The sequence below is a fragment of the Paralichthys olivaceus genome, chromosome 11, assembly GCF_024713975.1.
Source record: "Paralichthys olivaceus isolate ysfri-2021 chromosome 11, ASM2471397v2, whole genome shotgun sequence".
In the NCBI taxonomy this organism is placed as follows: Eukaryota; Metazoa; Chordata; class Actinopteri; order Pleuronectiformes; family Paralichthyidae; genus Paralichthys; species Paralichthys olivaceus.
Genome location: NC_091103.1, coordinates 18662896 through 18683737, shown reverse-complemented (window position 1 = coordinate 18683737; position 20842 = coordinate 18662896). Strand labels below are relative to the sequence as shown.

At 40.2% G+C, this 20842-nt stretch overlaps 1 protein-coding gene across 4 annotated transcripts in view; it reads left to right on the top strand.

Annotated features, from left to right (window-relative positions):
• Window positions 1–20842, top strand: part of cadm1b (cell adhesion molecule 1b) — a 156993-nt gene that overhangs the window by 120457 nt on the left and 15694 nt on the right. For all 4 annotated transcript variants that reach the window (XM_069534361.1, XM_069534360.1, XM_069534358.1 and 1 more), the window contains 5 exons: window positions 3640–3792; window positions 6394–6531; window positions 12231–12389; window positions 13777–13873; window positions 14952–15124. In XM_069534361.1, the coding sequence (XP_069390462.1) occupies window positions 3640–3792; window positions 6394–6531; window positions 12231–12389; window positions 13777–13873; window positions 14952–15124 (720 nt within the window). The remainder of the gene's footprint in view (window positions 1–3639; window positions 3793–6393; window positions 6532–12230; window positions 12390–13776; window positions 13874–14951; window positions 15125–20842) is intronic.

Here is a 20842-nt window from a genome sequence, read left to right as displayed (position 1 = left end):
TCTTTTTTTACGTATTTGTATCTGGGATCTCAGCCAAGATTCAAGGTGAATGAGAAACACTCTTCATTTTAGTCTATATTGCATCCCAGCTGTTATTTCACAAGTCTAGGTAGTGAGACGTGCCTTTCATTTTCTCACTCGCAAGGAGCATCAGGGGAGTTTGAGTACACATCTTCGTCATATTTGTATAAAATACCCCGAGCTGCCTGAGAATATGGCCAAGGAAAATGGATTGATGTAAAGCATAGGTCACGTTGTGCACTGCATCTTGAAAGTATTTACTCAGGCACAGAGGAGTAGATCGAGATTGGGGGTGTTTCGGTTTGGAAAAGCAACAGTGAATAATTAGCTCTTGCATTCTGGTACCAATCAATATTAGCTCTGTACTGTTAAAAAAATATTTCCGTGAGTTAAAAGACAACCTGTCCTTCTCATTCTTTATTGAGCTGTTCCATGTGGACCTTTAAACATTTAATTTTCTCGGTCTTAGTCAATACAGTGCCTTTGTCCATTTCAAAACACAAATGGTTTAGTTTATCTTCAATTAGATGTCAATATATGTCGGATTTCTGACGGGAGGCAGTTGTGTTATTGGGCTGCTGCTGCTGTCTTATGTCTGTGCTCCTTGTAATGGGGTCTAGTGAACCCCATGGCAGTTTTTTTCCAGGCTCTGTTCCTAAAGGACTGCCGGTTCTGCAGGGACCCCCTTCAGCTGCTGCCATTGTTACCTGTCAACGGGGCCACTCGACACAGTAAAAGATCTTTGTGTACAAGGAAGCAAACAGCAGTGACACAGTGATCCGCTGGGCGCTACAAGAACAGCAGCTACCGGCGAAGCAGCAGCCGCCACAGACTACGCACACAAATTTCAAAATGATAGCAGCTTCACAGTACCACTGACGGCCCAATAAACAAATTTCTATTGCAGCAAATAAAGATGAATTATGTCATAGGTATAGAGGCTGAGCGAGTCCGGTTGGGATGAGCCATTTATTCTGCTAGATATATGCAAAATGACATGCAATTTGGCAGAGTTGTCATCTGAAATGGGAAAAATGAGCTTTTATCAGTGAAGGTGGACCTCTGTGGATGGTGATGCAATATCACACCATTATTTATTCACTGCATCTTGCCTCAGGAATTGTCTGACTTTGTGTTACAAAGGTTTAATGTTTAAAGTAATATTCCTCCAAAAGACGTCTCTCCCTTTTGCATCAAATCCTTGCTGTTGTTGTAAAGCACCTGAAAACCTTGATTCAAGGCAAGCAAGTTTATTTGTGTAGCATATTTCAACATTTCAATTCATTGTTCTTTACATAAAATATAATAGACATTATGACAAACTGTGAAAGAGACATAAGAAGATACAAAAAAGATTTTAAAGGAGTTACATAGAGAATAATAAAATAAATAAACATAGGATAAAAACAGTGCAGTGTAGGAAATGAGTAATTAACCGATTCAACAAAAGGTCCTGGGAAGTCTTCAGGATTGATTTAAAGAACTCAGAGTTGCAGCAGACCTGCAGTTCTCTGGGAGCTTGTTCCATATGTGGAGCACAGAAGCTGGATGCTGCTTCTCCATGTTTAGTTTTGACTCTGGGGACAGAAAGCAGACCTGTTCCAGATGACCTGAGGGGTCTGGGTGGTTCACTGCAGGTGATCAGTTTGGTTCTAAAACTATTCAATGCTTTACAACCCAACAGCAGGAGTTTGAAGTCAGTTCTTTGACAGACAGGGAGCCAGTGTAAAGATCTCACAACCGGAGGGATGTGATCCCCTTTCTTGGTGTTAATGAGGACTCGAGCAGCAGCATTTTGAACAAGCTGCGGTTTTTTAGAGAGACCTGTAAAACAATGTAGCAACAATAGGAAAATGACCCTCACTTGTGAAAGAGGTTATTGCAGACATACCTGTACTCTGTAAGGATGCACGTATTGTTAATGGGCTTTTTTAGCTAGCATTGCATCATATCTCTTGCTCAATGTTGTGTTGTGCATAAGAGAAATCACATAAACTGAAAGAAAAAATCTTTATGGAGCTTCATATTTAGTTTAACCTCATTGCATAGCTGTCCAACCCACTACATTAGCAGGACATGATACTATAAAGTGTCACGTGACTATATAAATAGTTATTGCTCATTAAAATGACAGATTTTGACATTTAGATTACTTAAAATACAGAGAGTTTTTTTTTCATGTGACCTTTAGAGTGAGAGCACAAAGGAAACTGAAAATATTTCATATTAATCAGTTTCTTCACCAAAATAAAATTAATCAAGAACAGGTTTACTGATCCATAATCATTAACCTTTTTTTAAAAGATTAATTTTCTCAATATTTTTGTGGTCTGTAAGAATGAAGTGAATTAATTTTAATCGCATCAATTAAATGTGATTTCTTGAGTCTTGGGAAACTGTCATGGGCTTGTTTTACTATTAATGAACAAATTATCAAAACAAAAAAAAACTTGCATAGATGTTGTAGATATATTGAGGGTGAAAATATGCCACAATAATAATTAATAATTTATACTATCAAATATTTATTAAATACTAGGTACTGTGCAGCCTTCATACTCTCATGTAAAGCAGTCAGCCTGGTGTGAAAAGTGAAAACTTTATTCAGTGTCTCAGAAGTGAAGGGTTTCCCTCCTTAGCAGGTGCTTTGACTCTCAAAGCGCATCAGTGTCATTGTTTCCCTTTGAGGAGAGGCTTCCAAAGATGCACTCAAATTATATCGGGGGGATGAGGTTTCATGTTGACGTTGCCCCGAGACCTTTGGTAATGATCATGGCGTTAAGCTTAAATCCTGATGTGAATAACAAACTCCCCGTGCTGTAAATAGAGGCTGAAAAGAGTTCATTAGCTCGACAGATGCAGAGAGGGCTTGATAAAGAAGGCAGGTCAAAACATCAAAAGGACTCCCAATCAAGTCAACCAAAGCTGTTTATGTAAAAGAGTGCTCGGGGATGAGGGTGGGCCAAATGAAAAGGGAGAGTGAAGACTCCGAGAAAGACGGCTAACCTAGTTTGACGGCATTAAAAGAAAATTCAGCCAATCTATACGGGCATTAGTATACAGATTCCTGGCTGCTTTTGATTTAGAGTTTCAGGCATCCAACCCTCCCTACCTGGCACTGTGATTTAATTCATTATGTATGTTTGAATGCCTCTCCTCTTTCTGGAATATGTGAGCTTGATGCATCCATCCATGACCAGCAGTAGCCCGTTTTAAGAGTTCCTAGCTTGTTAGGAGTCCTCATGAGCACTCTTCATACTTTCCTGTCTCTGCCGATGCTCTGTGGACTGTAAAGCTACTTTATAAATCAACTATGAATCATTTTCAAACTCACTTTTCTTTTACTCAATTAAGGAGAAAGCCCACAAAATGGCAGCACCCCCATCACACACACACACACACACACACACACACACACGCACACACTCTCATACCTCGCTCTCTCCCTGTCTCATTTTCTCCTCACAACTTCTTTGTCTTTCTCCATCTCCTCTCCCATTCTCACCCCTATCCGCTTCCAATTCCCCCCTTCCCTCTTTGCTCTCTCACTCCTTGTCTCACGTTTGTGTCCCTGTACTCTGCATCCACACTGTCTCTGTCTCACATGTATCCCCACAGCTCTGAAGGACAGCCGGTTCCAGCTGGTGAATTTCTCTGACAACGAACTGCGGGTGTCTCTGTCCAATGTGTCACTCTCCGATGAGGGACGCTATGTCTGCCAGCTCTACACGGATCCTCCTCAGGAAGCCTACGCAGACATCACGGTCCTGGGTAGGTGTATGTGAGGGTGCACGTGTGAGCCTCGCGCATGTATCACACCCCTCCTCACTTTCACACAAACTCTTATTATATTCCTGCTCCATTATAGATATGGGTATGAAATAATAGTTATCTTTGATCCTGTTATCTTTAGCAACTGAAACAAAATGTCAGCCAATTAGGCCCTCGCGGTGCTCGACAGCATAACGAAAAGGAGCAGATGCTGAAACTGATGGCTCAGACCGCGTTGCTTTTGGCAGCTGTGTTGACTCTGTGAATCCTGGTGAATGTTGACTTGGCTGCTCCAAACGATTCCCTATTGAGAGTCAGCTGTGGCACACTTTAATGCTTTGCAGCGAAATTACTCTAGTTAAGCTTTTATTATACATGCAGACATCCTGGGGGATTGAAAGGAATTAAAAGCACTTTAAAGTAATTACTCTAGTTGTACAATTGAAACCTAGCTGCAGTATTTGTGAACCATGGGTTGCATTGAAGAGTCCTTGAAATAAACACCCCACTGACTTTTTGCATTCGTGTAACTGGAGTTGAGCAAGTTCGCTGCGGTGACTAATGCAGGGGACAAGGGGAAACTGAGCCCTCCTACAGTATGTGTAGATTGTACATGTAACTATATTTTGTAATAACACATGCTTGACATATAATTTTAAATAAAACTTCATAATGAGGATATGAAACATATCCTTAAGTGATGCTTTATTGATGCATGAGTCACGATGATTTATTATATAAATGAGTAGATATATTTTAAATTATTTGGGCTTATTTATAAGAAATTATTATATGGGTATATGTGTTATCTGTTCATTCATCAATTTGGTCCAAATTAAAATATTTCAACAACTGACAGATAGTCATTGTCCCTAGAGGATTAAAAATGTATAATTTTCCACTTTCATTGTGAACATACATTTTTACTAACAATGTATAAAAATGACAAGTGAAAATGATGTGACGATGACGAAGGAAATGAACTTACAGAGAATTGTGATTCCAGTGTGCAACTCTACTCGGCTTTACAGAGCTTATTAGTGAGTTTCAGCTGATTGTTTGATGGCTCAGTCTGTAAACTGTGTTGGTCTCATAGTGACTGAAGCAAGCAGCGATTTTCAAAGAAAAAGCTGTAAAACGCAGTTTACTTTACCTGCTCAGCTCCAAACAGCAGACGGACACAGTCAGGGTGTTTTCACACCTGCTCTTCAGTCCCGTACAATTGGAGTTTGGTCCATTTTCTCCCTTGGTGCGATTTGTTTGTGCAGGTGTGAACACAGTAATCACACTTGAGGTTGGACCAAAACAATTGCACCAAATTGGGGGAGGGGGGGGGGGGGGGGGGCGCTATAGATGGACTACAGGTATGAAAATGCACTTATTAGTAAACACAGTGGGGTATTTCGCAGCTAAAGAAATATTACTAATGAGTTGGTATAGAGACCAAAAACTGAGCAATAAGAGGGTGGATATTGAAAGGTAAAAAAAGGAAAAAATATACTGCAGGTTCACTGCTTTTTTGGGGTGGGGGCATTACTATAGCTAGGACTATTGGTTGCAGGTTAAAGTAATCACCTGCATTTTCCTCTAGCACCATTAGGTCAGCATTTTAATTTATTTTTAGGAACGAATACCAACCTCAGCTGTACTACTCTGGATATGCTAGCAGGCTTAACCAAGAAGGGATGAGATAGTAAATAATTCCAACTGCTTAAAGAATTACTCTAAATCCAAATAAACTTGAGAAAGTCAATTATCAAGAGATGTGTTATTTTCCATTTTCCTGTAAAAAAAAAATATACCCCCGGACAGACCAACCTAAATTATTGGTGGTAAGTAGAAGTATATGGAAAATGGTAGAGCATGCAACTGACAGAAATATGGCAGACTGATTAGTATTTAACTCAAGGCATCCCTGTATCCTTTAAAACTATCCTTTAGCAGAACTCACAGTCAGTTCATACGTTAATTTCTGCCATCAAATAAGCTGGAATCCACTTCAGCTCTGAGAGCAGAAGATAAATGACCCTGAAATCATTAAGCATCTCCACGTGTCATCATGAGCCGTCCTTGTTTATGTCTCAGTTACAAGATGCCTGTTTAATTCCCCAACATTAGCCTCAGTAACATCCAGCAGGTGGCTGTTGACAAGTGAGGGGGAAATGGACAGATGTTTTAAAGCAAAGAAAAGGGCCACAGACTCACACATAAATCAATTACTGAGTGTTATAGGAGACGTGAAGTACTCATTACTTTATTGTTATTTTACCAGTTATAGGGACAAGTTACACAGTTGAAGTCATGTTGCGATAATAATTTGCAAACGATGACTTAATGTAGATTCAGTATAAACAGGCTCGGTTTTCTGTTTTCAGAGAAGCTGCTCAAATGCAATGATCTGAAATGTCCTTCGATGACATTTATTAATGTAAAAATTAATTGTGATTAATTGATCATCTATTAAGTGTCTAATGACTTGATTGTTCCTTAATGGTGAGGAACAGGCATCCATGCATTACCCATGTGCCCTTGTTATTATTAAGTGTTAACCCAATGTGTATTAATATTGTGGAGCTCGTGTCTTTCTGTCGCTGTGGTCAGTCCCGCCAGGCAGTCCAATCATTGAGAGCCGCGAGGATGTGGTCAGCGAGGGGAATGAGACGGAGCTCACCTGCACAGCCATGGGCAGTAAGCCAGCTGCCTCCATCAGATGGATGAAAGGGGAGGAAGAACTGACAGGTCAGTAGAATAACAGCCACCCAGTTTACTTTACAATGTCCAGGCTTGTCCACTTCTCTAGGTCTCTGGAGGCACTTCCTCTGTGAGCAAAATGTCTCTTGGAAAAACATTAACGTGCATTGCACTGATTATGTTAACTGACTTGTATTGGAAGATGATCACACTTGGCGTATACGGCTGGTGGAGGAGAGTGGTTTCTTTATTTCTTTTTTCCTTTTTTTTTGTTTGTAAAATCCCCTTATCCCTACAATATGTAATAATCAAATATGCATTCAGAGCTGCAATCCAGGCTCATGTTACATATGTCATACCTTTTACAAAAAATTTGACTTTAATGTTGTTTTTTCCATCTCAGCAATTTGGTTAAGATTTAAAATTGTGTAAATATATTTTACGTTACATCTTGACTGCTACTGGATTGTGTTTTCAAGCCTAGACAATCCTAAATTTGTTCTATGTACACATGGTCAATGTGAACTTTGCACATTTTACTCATTTCAGGGCCAGCATCAGGTAGAGAGGGGTATATGATCTGGGGTGGTGAAAAATCCTTATTAACTCTCAGTTATGATAAGGGGTCATCAATTATTCATTATGGCCTTATTGTACAGCAGAGGGGGATATTCATTTTAGTCATATTGTATTTACACAGAGTGGCTATCTGAGGGCTTGTTGTCAAATTATATATGTATTAGAATGGAGAGGATTCATTTGGCTTGTTGAGAGATGAAATATTTAGACAAGAACGAATCTGAAGCTAAATGCCATCTGTGCCTCCAGTGTTCCCTACAGGAGTTGAAGTCAATTTCTGTTTATGAGTTGTGGAGTGTTGTGAAGGGGAGGGAGGGACAACAGAACGGTTAGATCAGCGAAATGCCATGTCTGACATGCTGAGTGGGGCTAATCCATAGTGGCAGTGGATGCATAAGGAGAGCCAGGGAGTCACGTCCTCCTGTGCCCCAGGAAGCACAAATCACTACTCATTATGGACATGCTAAACAATTCATTAGCTCCTGCACATACTGAGATTTAAAAAGCACACATTGCTGGTTTTGTGGAATCTCTGTGATCATGTTTGTCTCACGTCTGCGTGTGGGCAAGACAGCTGCGATGCCAAGAAAGAAATTTGCTGGCTAATTTAAACACACTTTTAAAATTGGCCGAATTTGTCTCGCAACCATTTATCATGCTGGCAGGCGCAGGACTGATGGGCTCTGGCTTGAGAGAGACTCAACACACAAGGTGGCGAAATGCCCATTAGCATAAATGACAGCTGCAATTTTATGTAAACGTAGCGGAGCCCAGAGCTCAGCTGCAACTGCTGCTAAATACAGGAGGAGATTTGTTCCATCGGACAGCTGTATTTAAACGATGTGTTTTTAACATTTGTATGTGATTATGTGAAATTTTATGCATGATATTTAATCAGAATGTTGAACAGTTAGTAGACCTTGTATGCAACAAAATAAATGAAAGAAATATTTTGTTTTGATTTTGCGGAAAACAAAGTTTAAATTACTTACATACTTAGACATATTTTAACCTTCATAATGGCATCACTTTTCAGGTACCTTTTTGGGGGATATTTTTTGGCAGATAAAATAAAAGCTAAATAAAAATTGAATAAATTAATATATGTGTTGATTTACATGCTACAGAAGACACTCAGAAAAGAAAAAAAGATATAGAACACATCACTTTCAATTGAAACTTGTGACATGACATGTGACCAAATTCAATTCACAGAAGAAGGCGATAGGAAATAAAAAATGAATAATGTTGATGTCAATTTTTAAATATTTCATCTCGTCAACTGTCAGTTTTTTGAGATGTTGGCACCTGTTAAATTTTGATGCTGGAATGTCCCTCAGTTAAAGTTGTAGTAACAGATACAGCATTGGAGACACAGACCCTGTTCATACTTGACATTAACATGTGTCTCGGGTGAATCTGTTCACGAGTGGACAGCTCTGAGTACATCACCTGGAATTAGAAAGAGTCTCGAGTGACTAACTTGTGATGGGATCTCGCTTCCCTGCTCTGTATGCAAATACACACGTACGTCAATTCTGTTTGCAAAGACCAAACGCGTTGCGGCTTTTAAGCCAGTTCGACCATGACAGAGAGAGAGAGAGGGGCGATGAGGGGCTGAGCGAATCAATGCGCTGTGCACAACTCTACCATGAAATTAGATTTTACTTATTTGAAATATTAAAAAGAAAAGAAAATGTGGTAGGACACAAATAAATTGATGTAAAGGAAAGTGTAAAGATATGAAAAGCATCGTTTCAGTTGGCAGTTGATGTGTTGCCAATGACGCATATGTGTAAACTTTGTTAAATGATTGTGGTCATATGCAGCCTCACCTCCCAATGTGGTCTGAGTGACTGGATCTCAGCTTAAATAACTGAGCGTGTCCTCAGTAAGTTTAGTGAATTGTTACCTACTCTAAGAGCTGCCGAGATGATCACATCCAGGACATAATCTTTACCTTCACCTTGGTTATGTTTATTGAGTAAAAATATTTTTATTATTATTGAATAAAAATAATGCTGTAATTAATAGAATCTAAATCTAAGGCTGTATAGATCAGCTATAGGCAGCTTTTAAGAAAACGTTTTCTTTTGGGCTGCCAGGTGGTGAAAAATCCTACCCCAGCATGACTCACTCGTCTTGAAGATCTTCCACAAACCTGGCAACTAAAAAGAAAAAGTTTCATTCAAGGAATGCATGGCTTCTAACTCAGTTTCAAATATTTGTAAATTATTTATCAACTTCATCCAAGCAGTGCTCTATTTTCAAAATGACAGCATAATATTCATTTTTGCAATAACATACGAAACACATAATTAAAATTCACTTGTATAATGGCACTAGTATTATTCTGTATTGATCCAGTGCAATTTTGGCATTTATATGATCTTAATTATAGCCTGCTTTATTAATGGTAATGCCAGTGCAGTGGCTTGATCAGTTGTGGTGCTGCAGAGAGCGATGGCAGGCACAAGAAACCGACTGAAAGAAAATGTCACCCTGAGAAGAGGCTATGCTTGATTGCGCTGGGATTGATCGGGGGTTGATGCTCAAAAGAGCGTTTGATTTGACATCTCTGCTGCAACACTCAAATCTCCTCTGCATTCAGATTGAAGTCCTTGCACGACCTGATCCACAGTTGTTTTCCTCATCTGAGTTTGGATGACACTGATAATTGACAAGCGTCGGTTGGCCTGTACAATGATAACGGCTCCATCAACACGATTCCGATCTTCAAACCATTGCACAGAACTTTAAGACATTTTTCATATTAAAATTCCTTTGCGAGAAGAATAATAACCAAAAATAATTAATACTAGAAATCAAATTAAGGATTTAATTTGCTTTTCATGACAGCACTGGGTCGAGCTGGGAGCAGTGCTATTTCCCTGACCTTGAAATGTGTTTGGCTTGTCCCTTCGGTACTTTGCGTGGTGCAGAGGTCAAATGAGAGGCACAACATCTGGGGACTTTGCAGACAAGGCAGTATGAGATAGAATGGGGCCATTTTACATCTCTTTGACATTGCACTGAAGGAACTCAGTTTTTTTTTTATGAAACCTGCAGTTATACAATTGTTTCCTGCAAAGTTTCCAACAAGTGAAGTGCTGTCGTGACAGAGAATATGAGTATGAAATTTTATACAATATGGACAGTCTGGATACTGAATTGATGAGCTGAACATCCACACTGACCAAGAAGCAGCTGGTTCCGACATCAGTAAAACCATATGAATGAAGCTCATGGAAAACCAACCAGACACAGTGGTGGTTGACAAGGAGCAGAAGAGGGTGGCAGTGATAGATGAGTCAATCCAGCTGACAGTGACATCAGGAAAGAAGAGCACGAGAAGATTGAGAAGTACCAGGGGCTGAAAGAACAACTGGAGCAGATGTGGAAGTGGAAAGCTGTTACCTGTTCAAGCATTAGTGGCTGTGACCCCAAACGGAGAGTCTGGGTCCAACAGATTACCACATCTTAAGTTTCGGTCCAGAAGAGTGCAGTCCTACATTATGGTGCTCAGGGGTCTGTAGAGGTACTGAGAAAAAAATGCCCCTTCAATTTTATAGAGCTGAAGGTGTCAGATGTGTTCTATTCATCCAAAAGTCCAAAAACTCCTAAATATTCAGTTTATCGACATGTGACTAAAATGGTCTCGTTTATATCGTCTCGCTAAAATCTGTAAATATTTGACATGATTTCCTCTACTTTTGCTTGAAAATTACAGATTATCCAAATGATTAATCATCTCAAGTATTATATATGTTTGAAAATAAAAATGTTACTATTGAGATGAATATTTAGCCCAATCACATTTTATTCTGAGTTATGTGACTCTGAAGGACCTAAGACTGACATTAATCTCCAATTTGAAGAGCTGTTTAGATCTGAGCCATTAAACACTGTGATTGGACGAGGGGATGATGACTGATCACCACAGCCCTCGGAACCTCGTAACTGAACTCAGTCCATGGAAACACCCTCGTTAACCTCACAAATGTCACGTATTATTTGTTTGCTCTCTGTGATTTCATGGTGACAAAGGAGCTCCTCATATGGAATTCTGTTGTCCTTTAGCTATTTTCAAAAAATTCTGTGACCACTGACTGAAGAACTCTGTTACGTAAAGGTGACATTAAAAAAGTGTACATTTTCATAACTTGAAAACAGTCGATGTTCTGCATCTTGTAATGTTTTACTCATTGTGGGTTTAAATGTGTTCAGATGTTAATAGATGAACAGTTTGCCATCTGGCTGAGTCTGTAAGAAAGAACAAAGATGAACACAGCTTCCAAACAAAAAGTCGTTTATTTCTGTTTTCTCATCACAGTCACGCCTTTTATTCCTGCTGTTATTGTCATTATGTTACTGTTATTACTTACTCACTCTCCTCTAACAGTCAATGTGCTTCTCAAATAGTCTGTTCTCTCACCACACTTGGCAGAGTGGTCAAATTTAATGCCCTCAAGCTCATTGACCATTCACTGATCCCAGTACTTTAAATTTTATGTAGGCAGCTCTTGGGTGGGTGGAGGAGTGGGTGGGTGTGTGTTACATGGGGTTAATATCCATCAAGAGGCCACATATGTGTGTACCGGTGATCATCAACTGTGTAACAACAGTGTTTTGCCCTGAGTCCAGCCGGGCTCCCCTGCGACAAGGCTGAAATGGAAGTGTGCTGCAGGTCAGAGTGGGGCTGTAATTATTTCCTCACTTCATTAAGTGCGAGTAAACCATCATACCCAGCACTGCGGCTAATGCCATGCCCCTGTGGCATTGTAATACTCTCTAAATGAATGCCCCTCTGACAGCCTAGGGCCTAGTGGGCAGCGGATTACTGCAGGGTTAGCCCCAACAATGCTCAGCCCTCAAGCTGCACAGGCATTCATTATCAGGCTTACAGTATATGACTCAGCCGCTCCTCACTGCTCTCATCACAAGTGAAAGCCTCTGGCCCACCTGAATCCTCCCAAGTCTCATTTAGGCACCACATCACCGAGTCATGAATTAAATGTGAATGCCGTTTGAACGCACTCTAGTTTGACAGGTAATGTGCTCCTAATAGCTAATACTGTTTGCTCATTGGCTGCAGGATTTCAGATTTGTTTTTTGAGCGGTTTGGCCATTAACCTTTTCCCATCTCGTGCTTGTGATGACTTTTCTAGGGGAGACAACAGTTGAGGAGACGTATGACAGGATGTTTACCGTCAGCAGCCGGGTAACATTTTCTGTCACCAAAGAGGATGATGGAGTACCAGTGGACTGCATCATTGACCACCCAGCTGTGAAGGACCTTCTGGCTCAAAGACACTTGGAAGTGCTATGTGAGTGACCTAAAACTGTTTTTACGGCACCAGAGATTGTTTCTTGTCTGGGAGCTTAACTACTATCTGATGGGGCTGTCTATTTATATCACATGACATTTCTCATGAATCAAAGGTGCATAATATTTAAGTTATTTAGTCAACTCAGAGTCTTGTCAGGCTTTCCTCACGGTCCCACTGGCCTCTGTTTGAAATGACTGTAAACTTAAAAACCTAAAATATTGTAAGTATAAAGGGACAGAAATTACCACAAAGAGACTCAAAACAACTACAAAGAGAGAGAGAAGCAAACAGAATTGTGAAAGATGCAAAAAGACAACAATGACATGCAAAATACTGTAACTCCAATTGATGCACAAAATGACAACAGAGATTGTAAAATGACCACAAAGATACAAAGAACCACAGGAAAGACAGAACAACCACAATGGGACTAATAACTACTACAAGGAGAAACAAAATGACACAAAACGAGACACAAAATTAGCAAGTATTTACACAGGTTTTTTAAACATGTTTTTAAACCAAGAACAAAACTGCGATTGACTGCTTTATCATAACCAGAGGAGTTAACCTCACAGTTTTTTCTCATGAATGCACTCTCTCACCTTGCTGTCTTGCCAAATCAGCAGTTTCACCCAGGTGTCAGGTTTCCATCACTGGAATGCCCAACAAGAGAAGAACAATTATAATAAACTCCTACAAAGAGAAAAGACTGCTACTGACAGATGGAGAACAACTAAAAACTTGTGGACTACTCTTTTTGATGGAGCGTGTCAGGTGCACGCTCTTTGTTTTGGATCATCGATGTACTGTACGTTTTTATTCTGGCTGACACTGTTCTCTATGGATCATACAGTCCTGTCATTCTAATCTCCCAGCAGACCATAAGATACAGTCCCCACAGGGGAGTCAAAACTTTAACTCTGGTGTCAGATGATGTTTAGGTGTTTTTTAAATGGTGCATTGATTGAAGAGGTAGTAGCGGCTGCCTTACACTGTTAAACATCAAAGAAAGGTTATGGTACCCTTTTGTAGTCTGTGTGGAATATTAATTTTTTTTCAGGTAGACAACTGTTTTCTCTGACCTTTCAAGGAAAAAGAGAGAGCTTGACTGGAATTGCTTGACATTTTGGTAATCTTTGGTGAGCATTGATAAGAGGAAAAAATCATTTTGCTGAATGTGGACTCTCAGAAAGTCGACTAAACACTCAGCATAATCATTTCATTAAGACGTCTGTGTCTCTCTCTGTGTCTTTCACCTCAGGGCCCACGATCATTCCACCCTTTTCTTTTAGCTGCAGGTGATGGGAAATATAATGTGTTGTCTCGACATGACTTATGACACTGGAACACTGTAACTACTCACCTTTTTTTCCCCTTTCAGATAAACCAGAAGTGAAGATTGTGGTGGCATATCCTGAGGGTTTAACCAGAGAAGGTGACAATCTAGACTTGACGTGTATCGCAGAGGGAAAACCACAGTGAGTGTTCACGGATAAACTACATATACCTATACATCATTCCATATTGTATATCAGCAGGTAGAGTGGCTTGTCCACTTATGTCGGAATTGATATATCTTAAACTATACTTACATATGTACAAATAGTATGAAGTACTTTTAATTTGTTTTTGGGGTAATCCACTCACCTCAAACAAAATACAGCCTATTTTATTTTTATTTAATTTAACTTTGATGAGTAGATAAGTAGATTATGAGTCTTATTACTAATAGGTACATCTTGAGCTACTTGTAAAAGTACTTTGAAGTACTTTTATCCTGTAGTTTTGGAGTAATCCACTGCCAAAGGCTCTTCCATTGAACAAAATTTAGTCTGTTTATCTGATTTTGATGGGAAACAAAAACTACTTCTTCCATAAGTAGATCATGACTCTTATACTTTTGGAATAAGTACATTTTAAACTACTAGTACAAAATAGAATAAAGTACTTTGACTGTATAGTTTGGGAGTAATCCACTACCAAATTCTCTTCCATTGAATACAATTCAGCATATTTGTCTTGCTATGATGGGGAATAAAAACTATTTCTGCTATAAGTATTATGAGTCTAGTATTTTTTGATTAAGGTCATCGTAAACTGCTTGTACAAAAACTGTAAAGTACTTTTACTGTGGACGAGCTGCTGAAGGTCCTAAATTGCCACTGATGGCTGTTCCATTCAGGCGAAGTTTGGCTTCAGTGTGTGAAAGAAAAAGCCCAGCATATAAAATGGCCATATGTCTGTGTGAATGGGTGAATGTGACCTGTAGTGTAAAGTGCTTTGAGTGGTTATTAAGACTAGAAAAGCTCAATCTAACTGCAGTCCATTTACCATTTACCACATCCCCCTTCTGCCAGTCCAAGATGCCCTTCACCTTCACATTTCATTATACCATTTAACTGTTAACAGTTGTTAGCACGCTGTATGAAGGACATCATTAGACAGGCCCTGCCAGTTGCCCCCCCTCAGACCATCTCAGATTTGACCTTTATTTCAGATTTCTAGCGTGGATCGACAGCGCCTGAGTGATGCATGTGTGGTATTTGTGTTCTCCAGTCCCCATCAGATCAACTGGCTCAGGGTGGACGAGGATGTGCCGTCTCACGCCGTGGTCACCGGCTCCGATCTGTACATCGAGAACCTCAACAAGTCATACAACGGCACCTATCGCTGCGTAGCGTCCAACACGGTGGGCGAGGCTTACGATGACTACATCCTCTATGTATATGGTAGGTATTACTTTTCATATCTCTCTATGTTAAAATACCTCCATCACTCTTTTTACACCAGAATTCAGCCTGTATTGCTGATATATTGAGATTTATAGATTTAACTGCCAACTGTAGCTTTGGCAGTCAGGGGATTGTGTTGCAGTGATAAGGATTTACTGCAGCATTTGTGCAATAAACAGATTCACATTTCAAACATATATGGATCTAAGCCATTATTGAGTGGAGCAGGGGGCTTAATCACAGGAGGTGGCTGCAGATGACAAATCCACAGTGCTCCGAATTTATGTTGAAGATTTGAACTGCGGCTGTGCTGTTAATGCACGATGATGAGTTTGAACTGCGCAGTGTGGATAAAGTGGCTGTTGATTTTGGACTAGTATGTTAGAAACCCAGAAAGTGAGATTTTACCTGGCAGAAAATTTTTGAGTAGACAATGGATCAGTCTGTATTGTCACATACTTAGACACTGCTGACATTAAGGGGCCTGCATGTACTGCTGTAAAGCGTTTTTATTTCCACTCACAAAAGATTCATTCTAAGACGAAGACTAAGCAGTTATTTTACAAATTTTCAATGTTTTCACATCATTTTCTTCTACATTTATTTTCATTTTGATTGTTATATTGCATTTTCTATGGGATTAGACAAGTCGTTATTCTTGTGATGTGCTGTCACCTTGTTTTGCACACTAGTGCTCTATCAGACTACAAACAGCAGTATCAATCTCATGCACTGTTGTACAGTTTGTTATCGTCCTGCTCAAAATATATATAAATATTTTTACTGACCTTGGAACAGTAATTACATCATTTTTGGGGGCTAAACTCAGGGCAGTTGAAATAAGGAGGAGGAAACTGCCAGCTAAGACCAGGATTAGGCTTCATCACATCGTCACATACAGTATATTCCATAAAAGCTCAATTAATTCAACCCGAATCATGAAGAGAATGGACTGTGACTTGACTCCTGGATATGACTATTCACCTTTACTTTCTATGATAAAGAGATGGACTCTGGTGTTGTTGACTCATATTGAAGTGGGTGGAATTTTGATGTGTTCTGCAGCGAACCAGTAAAGGACAATAAAGGGACGATCTCTCCCAGGACTAGACTTGAAATGTCGTGGATGGTTTGATCCCCTTGGTTTCAGCCTCCATTCAGTGAGGCCGCTTTTTCATTTCACTTACATGAATGTCACCCATGGTACACTGATAGCGTATTTAAAATACAACACACTGCACTTGCACATTATCTGAATAAAGTCTCAATGTCTTTGCAAACAATTCGACTATTTAAAGGTGCACCAGCCATCTTTGCACTTGAGTCCCCAAGCGTGAACAGCAGGAGGCAACTGTTTGAAGTTTTGAGACCGAGGACGACTTCATCATTCAGAAATCATGTAACATGACGTCATTGAAGTATACACTCCTCGGACCTTAATTTCCTATTTTGGGTGGCTGGCAGGGTGAATCAGGATGAGGGGGAAATAAATGTGCTGCAGGTGCAGCCATTGTTGGCGAGTTCAGTGTTCTCTCCTCGGAGCGCCTGCTCCCTGCTGTTTAGAAGAGTGTTTTGTATTTCGCTCCCAAGTTTCAATTTGTTTCTGCCTGTGTCCAGAGAACATTGTCTCCCAGAGACCGTACATGGAACAAGGAGAAAAGGTGACTGCTGCACAGACTCCCTGCTTCTTCAGTGTAATTATCATGTGTGTAGAATGGATGCATTTAATTAGAACTCTTAACCTGGTATAGTCAATCTTGTTTCCCGACTAAAGACGTCATATGTTTAGGGGGGAATAACATATTATGACTAAATGTTTGCACATGTGCATCATCCAGTCTGTGGGCATTATTCAGATCGTAAAAATTGTTCTTTATTTAGCACCATGCCCATAATTTTCTATGAACATTCATGTATGGTATCCTCCACAACCCACTGCTATGGCATAGTAGTATAGCTGTTAATGGCTTCAGGCAGGTGTGAGGAGCCATGCTGGTTAGAGAATAAAGACAACAGCTAAATGGTATTGAATGAAATCCTTTGCAAACATTGTCAAACATGTTTCTGTTGAAAACAGTCAGTGGTAGGGTAGCACACAGTAATCAGATTGTCAGATGTTGTTAGATTTAGTGACTGAAACCAGCACTCATGTTAAAACCAACATAACACGTTGAGTTGTAAATCAACAATCAGGCAAGGAGTGGAGTTTAGGTGGAGAAAAACAAAGCAGCAGTTGAAAACAGGCTCATTGAGGTTTTTGCCATACAGTCGATTGCAGGTTATAGGCTGGTGATATAGTTTGGACTCTATCAAAAAAATATTTTTTTTTGTTTAGTTGATGAGTGAATGTTAATAGCATTTATTGAAAATGTGGGTTTTTAAAAGAAATACAGTTTTCATGTCAACACTTATCATAGGGAAAGCAGTCAGTAGGATAATAATGGAGGGACAAGGTCTTGGGCAGAGGAGACCAAAAAAAACTGCAATAGTCAGGAGAAATCACAGAAGAAAACTAGGAGTGTTATGGATGCATTATGTTTAAATAACCAGGGACTGAATTTCTACACCTGGAAGTTTGAAAAAAACTCAGCACTGGCTTCTGACTGGTTTAGTAGATAGGTGTTGTTGATGTGTGTAAAATGCAGGAAGAAAAACCATGTGGGGTTTAACGAATGTCTCAAAAACTGTTCGTACACAGCAGGACCTCACTAATCCAAATCTCTCAGGTACACAGAATTCGGACAAGCCCCGTTTTTATCTTCAGTATCTTCAGTTGCTTGAAAATATAAAAACTCCCAGAACACACTCACATGATTGTGCCCCATGTCTGCAGTTCTGTATGTTGTTCAGAGAAATAATATGTATATTTCACGTGTGTGACTTTGCGACTGGCATAGGTTTCCTATGATTCTCCTAACTCCGCCACCCCATGGTTATTCATCATCGTGCTCTACCAGGCAGATGATGACATCTGCTTGTCCCTGATGGGCCCAGTAATGATCGGTCCCAAACAAAAGGACGACACTTCCCGGGAATGGCTTACTCAAGGCAGACTTATTCAAGCTTTCACGAGGAAACTGTTGTGCAAAGATTCCTCTGAAACTGAGATTTAACACACCCTCTCCTCGAATGAATCCTCTGATTGTGTAATGTCAAAGGCAGATATTTAAAGGAATATAACATAATTTATTAAGAAATCATGAATTATGTGTTTCCTGTGCGTCATAACATGTGTATGAATGATTGAAAAGCTATAGGAAGCAAATGTTCTCTGGTTCAGGATGCAACCTACAGCATCTTTATCATCAGTGTTTGTGCCTTTGGCCATGACTCCTTCAATTAGCAACTTGCTATTCACATATTTTAACAGTTTCCATCAAACACAGTTTCTCTGGTGAACGAGCATTGGAAGCTCTATGACTTCAGTTCCCTATAATGAGACACAGGAGATTGGTAAAAGGTGTTCATATCTGCGTATAATTATGTCTGTGACTCCCTCCCCTCTTTTGTGGAGGATTTAATGCCAGACAAAATCATGTCGTGGTCCAGATGAGGGTTTGTTGTCCCAGACTAATCACACTTGCTGCAGTGGCTTAATTAGTGTGTGTTTCTGCAACTTAGTTTGGTCTTAGCATCATAACCTTTTTAGCGCAACCTTAACTGTCCACCGGCGTTCTTACCAGCTCCTGCAAGCCCCAGAGTCATATCTGTCTATGAAACTTTTTCTCTATCTGGCTTTTTTTTATTTATTATAAACTTTTAAAGCCATCACATACCTGCAAAATGTCTTTCATTCAACCAACTGCATGCAACAAAGTCATTTGTAACAAGAGTTATTATTTTCTTGTGAGTATTATTGATAAATATTAACAAAATTAGAAACATCCTGTCTAAGCAGGATGCTGAAAAACTAGTCCACGCGTTTGTAACCTCTAGATTAGATTACTGTAACTCTCTATTAGCAGGATGCTCCATGAAGACTGTTAAAAGTCTCCAGTTGGTCCAAAATGCTGCAGCACGAGTGCTGACAGGAACTAGAAGGAGAGATCATATCACTCCTGTCTTAGCTTCCTTACATTGGCTCCCTGTAAAATTTAGAATAGAATTCAAGATCCTGCTCCTCACATTTAAAGCCCTCAACAATCACGCCCCCTCATATATCAAAGAGCTGATAACACCTTATTATCCAAGTAGATCACCTCGTTCCCAAAACACAGGCTCTCTAGTGGTTCCAAGAGTCTGTAAGAGTAGAGCAGGAGGTAGAACATTTAGCTACCAGGCTCCTCTCCTGTGGAACCAGCTCCCACTCTGGGTTCGGGAGGCAGACACTGTCCCAGCATTTAAAGTAAAACTAAAAACCTTCCTCTTTGACAAAGCCTATAGTTAGGGCTGGATCAGGTGAGTCCTGAACCATCCCTTAGTTGTGCTGCTATAGGTTTAGCCTGCTGGGGGAACTCCCATCATGCACTGAGCACTTCTTCACTTCCCTCTGTCTCTCTGTCTCTCTGCCCCCCCACACCTCTTTATTTATTTATTTATTCATTTTAACATGTCATCATGTCAAAGTGTCACTTGGTCCTCCCATAGTCCCTCTGGCTCTTCTCTCTCTCTCGTTTCAGATAACTCTGGCACTGGGACTGCAGGACAACAACGACTACCATCACCATTGTTATCATTAATTACAATAACTCAGTAATTCATTAATATATCTAATCCTGCTGTAGATCACTACATTGTTATTGTTATAGTCAGCCCTGATACTGATGGTGCCCAATTGTTCCCGGTCTCTCTCTCTCCACCTCATCTCTCTCTTCTCTCCACCGCTTTCCACCCATCTCTCCTTTCCTCCCCCCTTCCTTTTCTTTCCTCACCCCAACCGGTCGAGGCAGATGACCGCCCACATTGAGCCTAGTTCTGCCAGAGGTTTCTCCCTGTTAATGAGGGAGTTTTTCCTCTCCACAGTCGCCTGTGCTTGCTCATCGTGGGAACTGTTGGGTTTCTCTACGTTACGTTTTAAGGTCTTGACCTTTAAATGTAAAGTGCCTTGAGATAATGTAAATTATGAATTGGCGCTATATAAATAAAATTGAATTGAATTGAATTGAATAAAGTGTAGCACAGTTGTCCATCAGTTCTCCATCTGTCCATCCCACTGCCACAGTCCACTTCAGGGCTCTTCATTTTTCAAAAAGACGAATGACCTTTCACTGTGCGACAGCTCAGACAGATGTGAGGCTGATGTAAATCCTCGTCAAATCAACTCCCATTGTGGTGCATGTATTGTGAGCGGCTGGTTTGAAAAAGCCTGATAAAGAGTCTTGTTGCGCTGCTGTCCGCAAGGGTGTGTCTACAGAAGGCTGTGAATTGTGTCCCCTGGCCAGTGTGTGGTCATTTGCGGTAGAGAGTTGGCCAGACAGAGGCCTGTCTCTCTCAAAAAGGTGACCTGCTGCTATAACTCAAACATACTGCCTGTTGGCAGGAGAACTATGTGGCTTTTACCACCTCAGTTCAGCCACAGTTGACTTTTTGACCCATAAATCTTCCATGGACAAGAAGTCAAAGAATCCCAAGCCAGAGGAAATTTGGTGGTTTATGAGGGTTTAGACACAATGCGAGCGGACAGGACTCATGAACGGCTGTCATCACAATGTTTTTCACAAACGAGCAGCAAAATGAGAAACAACTATTGACACTAAATCTAAAGATTATTTAGTC